Below are 10,003 nucleotides of genomic sequence, written 5' to 3' on the forward strand. Positions count from 1 at the left end.
GACACTAAGGGGCAATTTAGCATGGCCAATCCACCTAACCTGCACTCCTCTGGAGTGTGGGAGGATTTGCGTGCAGAGACCAGTGAGAATGTGCAAATTCCACACAGTCAAGGCTGGAATTGAACCTGGGTTCCTGGCACTGTTAGGCAGCAGAGCTAACCAGTGTGGCATTTTGCTACTCAGTTACATTGGTATTGGGGGGAGGGGGAAGTAGGAGCTGAGGGTGGGAGTGGTGGTGCCAGAGGATTGGAGAGTGGAGAATGTGAAGCCTTTATTCAAGAAAGCATGTAAGGACATTCTGAGTAACTGCAGGTCTGTCAGTATAACATCAGCAATGTCTAAGATTCTAGAAACAATAAACATGGAGGCAAGAAGAAGCACATGGAGAGGTTTGATTCTATTAAGGATGAATTAATTGGATGGATTTATAGAAGGCAGATGAAGATGGATTAATCTAACTGAGTTCAATTCGATTAATTTTTTAATGAAGTGAATGAGAAGGTGGAAGAGATGTTGTCTACGCGGATTTTATGGAATCATTTGAGAAAGTAGCACATAAAAGGCTAGTTAATAAATTGAGACTTGTGGTAGAGTAGGGTCAGTGTCAACTTGGATGAGACATTTGCTTAAGGATGCATGGCAAAAGCTTATTTCTCAGACTGAAGAATGGTTGACAATGGTGTTTCTCAAAGGCCAGTGCTGGAGCCACATTCTTTTAAACTGATATTTATATTAATGACTGGGATATTGGAATATGGAGTAGAAGTTCAAAACTTGACTAAATTTGGAAATGTGGCAAACAGTGAGGATGATACCAATTGACACCATAGATAGTGTAACAGAAGAACAAGGAGAATCATACACATAGACCCTCGAAGGCAGGAAGGAATATTGAGAGAGTAACTAGCAAAACATATGGGATCTTGGGCTTCATAATTGGCCGGAATTTTACTGCCCCGCCTGCCACGGGAATCGGGGCGGGCAAAGGACGGACAATGAGAAGGTCCGTTGACCTCGGGTGGGATTTTATGGTTCTGGGACGAGCAATGTTGTAAAATCCTGCCCATTGAGTACAAAGGCAGGGAGGTTATGCTGAAATTTTATAAAGCTCTGGTTAGGCCATAACTAGACTATTGTATCCAGTTTGGATCAGTAAACTTTAAAGGTTGTCAGGGTCCTTGAGAGAATGCAGAGCGGATTTACCAGAATGGCTTCAGAGATGAGGGATTTTAGCTCCAAGTTTAGGTTGGAAAAGTTGGGTTTGTTCCAAGCTGGCGGGGTGAAACCATGATCAGGCAGTGACGATGTTAACTCATTGTGCTGGGGGTGTGCTGACGCCTGCGAAGGTGGTTTACCGAAGCTAGGCTAGAGTAAAGGATCAGCGTAGCCAATGAGGTTAAATCGAGGCTTTGCCTGATGCAATTTTTTGAAGCCATCTTAGCCTTCTGGCTGGGATGAAGCATCAGATTAAGCCCGGGAGGGGGTGCAGTACTTCATCCTTTCTGCTCAGATCTGCTTTGATCAAACCCAGGATGAGGTATAATATCTCTCCTTGTCAGTGTGGATTTGATTTCTCCCTCATGTGGAGACCATGATCGGACCTAATTTAAATTGACTTATTTGATTAGAATTGAAGTACCAAAACATACCAAAAAAAATTGGAACAAAGGAGATTGAATAGAGGTGTACACGATTATAAAAGGTTTAGTTAAGATAGACAAAGAAAGCTGTTCCTATAACTGACCATATAAAGGACAAGAGGAAACAGATTCAAGATTTTGGGCAGGAGATACGAGAACATTTTTTTAATGCAGTTAGTAGTAACAACTTGCTGCCTCGAGGGGATTGGAAGCTGAGACAATGAATGATTACTAAAGGAAAATGGATGGGCACTTGAGGGAAATAAGCTCGCAGGTTAACGTGGATGGAGCAGAGGGATAGAGCTGGCTGGGCTGTTCTTCAGAGAGCCAGCATGGCCTCAATGGGCCAAATGGCTTCCTTTTTTGCTGTGACTACGATTCAAGTTCATCCGGTGAGTGGCTGAGTCTTACTAAACCAGCAAGCTCCCATGTTGAATCACCAAGTTATGTTGCGTTAATTGATCTCACCGAGGGAACTAGTCGAGGTGTCACACTTGACCTCAGCACTCCCACTGCAGGAGAAACAAAATCAGCTCAAATTCCTACTTCTGATCACCATTGCCTAGTCTGGTTAGATGTGGCTTTTGGGAAGAAAAGGATTGTCAATGACAGCATGTTTTCAGATGCTCTTGAATATGCTTTGCTATTAACCCGATAACTTAAACTGAAACCTTAAAGATGCTGAATTAGGAAGATGAGATTTATATCATTCTAACCCATCTTAAAGCAAATTTACAGGTTTAGTATTGTTTTGTGTTCAGCAGTTAGTTGGATGTCATGATAGCACAGTGGCACAGTGATTAGCATTGTTGCCTCACAGCGCTAGGAACCTGGGTTCGATTCCTGACGTGGGTCACTGTCTGTGCAGAGTCTGCATGTTCTCCCCATGTCTGCATGGGTCTCCTCTGGGTGCTCCTGTTTCCTCCCACAGTCCAAAAGATGTGTTGGCTAGGTGCATTCGCCATGCTAAATTCTCCCTCAGTGTACCCGAACAGGCACTGGAGTGTGGCAACTAGGGGATTTTCACAGTAACTTCATTTGGAGTATTGTAAGCAGTTTTGGCCCCCATATCTAAGGAAAGATGTGCTGGCCTTGGAAAGAGTCCAAAGGAGGTTCAAGAATGATCCATGGAATGAAAAGCTTGTCATGTGAGGCAGGGTTGAGGACTCTGGGTCTGTGCTTGTTGGAGTTTAGAAGGATGAGGGAGGGGATCTTATTGAAACTTACAGGATACTGCAAGGCCTGGATAGAGTGGACATGGAGAGGATGTTTCCACTAGTAGCAAAAACTAGAACCAGAGGGAATAACTTCAGGCGAAAGGGACGATCCTTTAAAACAGAGATGAGGAGGAATTTCTTCTGCCAGAGAGTGGTGAATCTGTGGAACTCTTTGCCACAGAAGGCTGTGAAGGCCAGGTCATTGAGTGTCTTTAAGACAGAGATAGATAGGTTCTTGATTAATAAGGGGATCAGGGGTTATGGGGAAAAGGCAGGAGGATGGGGATGAGAAAAATCTCAGCCATGATTGAATGGCAGAGCAGACTCGATGGGCCGAGTGGCCTAATTCTGCTCCTATGTCTTATGGTCTTATTGCAGTGTTAATGTGAGCCTAATGAAGAAACCTTAAACTTTAAATTAATTTCCAGATAAGGCAAAATTGAAAGGTTTGGTATTCCACTGCAATGCATTACACTTTCCAAAGGATTGTCCAAAGGGGTCACAGCTGATAGATGGCTGTTGGAGAGTCAGTATGCGGATGTTTGCAGCGTTTACAAGAGCACAGCACGGCATTTACACAATAGAGCAGCTCTTTCCGGAATTTGGTTTGTGTACATGCATACAGGTGCATGTTAATCGCCAAACTGGTCATGTTAATCATAGACCCAATATCGGCAACAACATTAATGGTTTGCGAATAGTCTCCCCGGTCAATATCGTAGTATGCGATACGCAGAATGAGCTGTGTGACTAGTCTGATAGCACACAAGAGCACAAAACTCATCGAAACAGTGACCAGGAGGACAACTGATTTCCGCTTCTGAGCCCTGAAGTGAAGAGAGCTGGCTGAGTTGTCCGTCCCCTTCACTTCACAGGAATGGTGCACCTTATTACTCCGCACAATTAGCCTAAGTGTCAAGCCATTCAGTGTGAAAATAATTATAAATGGAATAATATAATCCAAAATTGTTTGAAACCACACCAGGCCATGAACAAAGAGCTGTGAGATGTTTTGTTTGTAAACGCAAACATACAGAATATCCAGTGTCTCACTGACATTGTTAGAAATCTGTCTCACTTGGGAGTGATTCGACCAAAAATACGGAATCGCGAGCAAATAACTCAAGACAAAAGTGAGAGTTATGACTATGATGGCACATCTTGTGGTACATAATTTAGTTTTGAGTTTAAAGTTACGTATTGCAATGAAACGTTCAACCGTGAAGGTTACCACAAGCCAAACAGAAGCGTTGTATGCACCGTAATTAAAAACATCCCTGATCGTACACCATGGATCTCTCGCCCAAAATGGCTCAGGGATATAGAACCTGAGGACTAGCTCAATTATTACAATTAGAATAAGCACCAGGGTATCCGCAGCTGAAATCGCCATCAGGTAATAAGTGCTTGATTTGGAAATCATGCAATTTCTCTGCCAGAGTATTAAGAAGGCCACAATGTTTGCTGAAAAAGAAAAAAAAATGAAAATTAATATTGTATTTGACATTAGACCCCATATTTCTAGACTCCCTACAGTGCAGAAATAGGCCATTCAGCCCATCAGGTTTGCACCAAATCTCCAACAGAGCATCTTACCTAGGCCCACCACCACTCCTCCCATCTTATCCCTGTAACCCCATGGATTTACCCCAATAATCCTCCTAACCAACACATCTTGGGACACTAAGGGTGCAATCTATCATAGGAATCATAGCAGGTGGAGGGCAGACCATACGAAGGTCTGTTGACCTGGGGTGGGATTTTCTAGTTTTGGGGTGAGTGTGGAAAATCATGCCATAAGGGGCAATTTAGCATTGTCAATCCATCTAACCTGCATAGCTCTGAACTATATTGCAGATACAGATTTCACAATTCAGGTATGAACAATCCTGTGTTAAATTATTTAAGATTGTAGATTCAAACCCTAGGGGTTACAGAGATTTGTTTGTACAAACAACTTAGGCAAAAGCCCCTGCATTACCGATGGAGTACTGCATTGTCAAAGACACATTCCTACTGTGAGGCTAATCATAAAATCCCTACAGTGCAGAAGGAGGCCATTCAGCCCATCGAGTGTGCACCAATCACAATCCCACCCATCCCCATGCATTCACCCGAGCAAGTCCCTCTGACACTAAGGGTCAATTTAACATGGCTAATCCACCTACCCACACATCTTTGGAGTGTGGGAGGAAACCAGAGCCCCCAGAGGAAACCCACGCAGACACGGGGGAGAAGGCAGATTCCACACAGATAGTGACACAAGCCGGGAATCGAACCCGGGACTCTGGCAGCAGTGCTAACCACTGTGACCCGAACTGCCCATTTAATAATAAATTGAGATTCTATTGTTCAGGTGATATGAAGAACCTGTAACACCAGGAGAAGGAGAGGAAGGGTTCACCCAGTAAGACAGTGCTGACTGATAGTCTTTATCCTCCCAACACCAACAGAAAAAATATATCATTCGTCACGTTGCTGTTTGTGGGATTTTGCTATCGGAAAAAAGAAAATAGCTGTTGTTTTCACCTGGAGAAAGAAAGTCATCCTTTGATATGTCTCTGAGAGATGTGGGAAAGAAAAATATAATTGCAAGTCTGCAGGAGTGACATTTTAATGAGTTCTCTGTTGTCACAGTTACTAACCATTTACAAATATAACATCTCATAAAATTATTACATAAGAACATAAGAACATAAGAAATAGGAGCAGGAGTAGGCCAACTAGCCCTTCGAGCCGGCCCCGCCATTCAATAAGATCATGGCTGATCTGTCGTGGCTCAGTTCCACATTCCCGCCCTCTCCCCATAACCCTTAATCCCCTCTCTTATCAAAAACCCATCAACCCGCGTCTTAAAAATATTTAGCGAGGCAGCCTCCACCACTTCAACGGGCAGAGAATTCCAGAGATTCACCACCCTTTGAGTGAAGAAGTTCCTCCTCAACTCCGTTCTAAACCGCCCCCCCTTTATCTTGAGGTTGTGCCCCCTAGTCCTACTGTCCTTTCTGAGCGGGAAGAGTCTCTCCACCTCTATCCTATCCATCCCATTCATCATCTTATACGTCTCAATGAGATCTCCCCTCATTCTTCTAAACTCTAACGAGTACAAGCCTAATTTATTCAGCCTCTCCTCATAGCTCAACCCCCTCAACTCCGGCATCAGCCTAGTAAACCTCCTCTGCACTCCCTCCAAGGCCAATAACAACGGGATTTAATAGAAATAAGGCTTTTATCCATCATTAGATTGCAGCCTGTGATGTGGAGCAAGCCATCATTTGCAGAAGACAGATGAATAATTATAGCTAATAATAAGCTCAAAAACATGAATAACTTCGAAACATTGTCAATGGAATAAGTGGGATTTTCCGATGCCACATTCGGTTTTTTTTTAATAATGTTTTGTGAATTAGTCTTTGGGTGAACGCTACTTTTGGTATGATCTGTTTTGATCTGATAGTTGAAGGCATCGCTACTTTTAAATGATATAAGCAGAGGGGACAGAGTGAAAAGGACATCCTTAATATATCACACAAAGGTGATATATTTAAACAGTAAAGGAATGAAGGGTTATGGTGAGTGGGTGGGTAAGTGGAGCTGAGTCCACAAACAGATCAGCTATGATCTTATTGACTGGCAGAACAGGTTTGAGGGACCGGATGGCCTACTCCTGCTCCTAGTTCTTTTATTCTTAAAGATTCGGTGACACAATTCTCATTCTAAACACTATAATACTTGAAGAATTGATATATTTCTGTATAATATTTCAATCGAAATAATATTAATAGATTAAAACTAAAATACATCTATAACTCATTCCAAAAATCATTACAGATGCTCAATAATCTTTTAAACATAAGGTCACACAACAGCTTCCCTACAGTGCAGAAAGAGGCCATTCAGCCCATCGAGTCTGCACCAACCACAATCCCACCCAGGCCCTATCCCCACAATTCAATACATCTACCCTGTAATCCCCCTGAAACTAGGGGCAATTTAGCATGGCCAATCAACCTAACACATACCTCTTTGGACTGTGGGAGGAAACCAGAGGAAACCCATGAAGACATGGGGAGAATGTACAAGCTCCACACAGACAGTGACCCAGACCAGGAATTGAACCCAGGTCCCTGGCGTTGTGAGGCAGCAATGCTAACCACTGTGGTACTGTGCCACCCTGGTGCAGGATCACTACTGGTGTTTGAACATATTCAGACAATAGCCCTCATATCTTCGGAATGACTTGATTAATTCAGTTTATTTAACATCATGCTTTTACCCATTTGTATTAAAGATTTATTGTGCAGCTGTTAACTTTATCCCAGAAAACCCCTTCCAGCTGTAAAGGTGACAGTATCCCCATATTGCTGAGTTTGTTGTTGGGTTATTGATTCAAAAAGCAGACAGGGTTTAACCCCCCCCCCCACTCCCCTCCCCAGCCCCAGACTCCAGCCGTGAAGCTGGTTTACTCACTGCCGATACAAACCCATGTTGCAGCAGAGCAACAATTTCAACGTCATTTTCATGTTTTAAATCTTCATTTCCAAAATAGAGATTAAAAAATGAACCCAGCTTGTGGTCTCAGACACAATCAACAAAGGCAGAGTGTCATTACTGAAAAGTCCACCAGTGATCATTAGACCATAAGACACTGGAACACAATTAGGCCACTCGGCCCATCGAGTCTACTCCACCATTCGATCGTGACTGATATTTTTCTCATCCCCATCCTCCTGCCTTTTCCCCATAACCTCTGATGCAAACCTTCTGCATAAACATAGCTACAGGACACAGTGTTACGTCAGTACTGTGCTTTTACATGAAGCTTATTTCACTGTAGTCTTCCGGACAGGCATGTACTCACATGGAATTCCAATCACAGCAAGGAGAGGGTAGAAGACTTTCTGCAGTTTTATCATCCAGTGCTCTTCATCCATTTTTAATATCAAAGCTCCCAGTTTCAGGACGGTATGTTCAATACTCCTGTAGCCTTGTCATTCCTGATATTTTAAAATACTTTATTGCTTTATTTCATTTTGTCATTTCTCTCAGTAAACAAGGCGTTGCTGGCTTTCTTTTGGGTTTCTGTAAGTAATGGACAGTCAATATGTGAATTGAAGTGTTAATGATTACCTAGACAATCATTAAGGTGGACAATTTAATGTTGGATTTCCAATGTAATGATACCATAAAGTTCTGCATGATTAAATTCAATCAAAGCAAGCCACCTTCTCATTACTGAGCATTCCTGGATGCAGCTGTTGTGATAATAAATTGGCTCCTGCCGGATTTTCAAACAATTTTATTTCCTCTGGCTTTATTCTTCAGCCACTTCTGCCACTCACTATACTCCAGATATTGGAAGTTTAACTTTTATGAAGCCGAATTACTTTACACTGTGAGTCACTGAAACTCAGTCAAGGTCTGGGATACGACTTGCGAAAAGCAATGGGCCATTTTTCTTGTCAATAATGGAGACAAGTAAGATCGTCTTTAAGAAAGTTGATCCGAATGCTGAAGAAAAAGATGTGATACTTCATGAACCTTTTGATTTGATTTGATTTATTATTATCACATGTATTAACATACAATGAAAAGTATTGTTTCTTGCGCGCTATAGAGACAAATACCGTTCATAGAGAAGGAAAGGACAGATTGCAGAATGTAGTGTTACAGTCAGTCTACCAGAAATCTGGTTAATTCCAGGGCAAGACATCAACTTGGAGTTTCAGAATCACTATGAAATGTAGCATTCTTCACAGTCAAGAATCCTTCACCATGTATAGTTGACATCTGTGGCAGTCATCTGAGGCAAAAATTTAATAAAATGGTGTATTTCTTTTCCCTGTTTCTCTGTATATTGAATCTAATTCTTCATGTTTTATTTCTATCTAAACATTTTGTGTTTCTAGCTGCCTTTCTTTATTTTTCCTTTACTTTCTCAGAAGACTAAGGAAATTTGGCATGTCAGCTACAACTCTCACCAACTTTTATAGATACACCATAGAAAGCATTCTTTCTGGCTGTATCACAGCTTGATCTGGGCTCCTGCTCTGCCCAAGACTGCAAGAAGCTACAAAAGGTTGTGAGTGTAGCCCAATCCATCACATAAATCAGCCTCCCATCCACTGACTCTGTCTACACGTCCCACTGCCTCGGCAAAGCAGCCGGTATAATTAAGGACCCCATCCACCCCAGACATTCTCTCTTCCACCTTCTTCTGTTGAGAAAAAGATACAAAAGTCTGAGATCATGTACCAACCAACTCAGGAACAATTTCTTCTCCGCTGCTGTCAGTCTTTTGAATGGACTTACCCTGCATTAAGTTGATCTTTCTCGACACCCTAGCTTTGATTGCAACACTACATTCTGCACTCTCATTTCTTTCTCTACGAACGGTATGTTTTGTCTGTATAGCACAGAAGAAACAATATTTTTCACTGTATGTTAATACAACTGACAATAATAAATCAAATCAAATCAAATCAAATCTCACAGATCTCTTGTTGACATGTTTGCATGTCCCTGAAGCCCTTTTTCATCTTTTTCCCATCTTTTCCATTACTCTCTTCTCTCTGCACCTGCTGTTCTGAACCTGTCCTACATTTTTCTTGGGTGTCTACTTTACTTTCTGAATGAACATTCCCCTTGTTTGCAACACACCTTCATATCACCCATCCCAAACATAACTTTTCACAATTATACATGTGCCAAGTTGCCATCAGATAAAATTTAATATCATTGTCTCTGGTGAAATGTAGGGGCCCCAAACCAAACCTTTGCACACGTCCACCCCTAGATTCATGTATTTCCTACTGTCTGGCTTAGGTGGACCTGTTGTAGATATTTAAGTCATAAAATTTCTGCATAATGCAACATTAATTTTCATAAACCTTTAACACACGAAGAAATTGATGAGAAACAAGACTTTCTCCTCAGGGATCCAGGCAAGGTTCCTTGGGCACCCAGAGGGATCCATCCAGTGAACACCAAGAGAATCCAGCTGATCCCAATCGCCTCTATGACCCTATCACCTTCAGCTATACAAACCGAGCAGGAAGACACTGACCCACAGCAGGACACCACAGCAGGCTGCGGCGCTCCAGCTCCTGACTGTCCAGTGAAGCACCATCAAGATTATCAAACACA

At 42.3% G+C, this 10,003-nt stretch overlaps 1 protein-coding gene across 1 annotated transcript; it reads right to left on the reverse strand.

The window, feature by feature from the left end:
- Positions 1–3,356: 3,356 nt before the first annotated feature.
- Positions 3,357–7,791, reverse strand: LOC145356992 (putative G-protein coupled receptor 139). The gene is made up of 2 exons (XM_080210020.1): positions 7,719–7,791; positions 3,357–4,321 (listed from the first exon to the last, which is right to left on the reverse strand). Exons 1-2 carry the CDS (start codon positions 7,789–7,791, stop codon positions 3,357–3,359), a joined length of 1,038 nt encoding a protein of 345 aa, XP_080066146.1.
- Positions 7,792–10,003: the final 2,212 nt, after the last annotated feature.

Source organism: Carcharhinus amblyrhynchos, chromosome 22 (genome assembly GCF_965287045.1).
Source record: "Carcharhinus amblyrhynchos chromosome 22, sCarAmb.v2.hapA, whole genome shotgun sequence".
Lineage (NCBI taxonomy): Eukaryota > Metazoa > Chordata > Chondrichthyes > Carcharhiniformes > Carcharhinidae > Carcharhinus > Carcharhinus amblyrhynchos.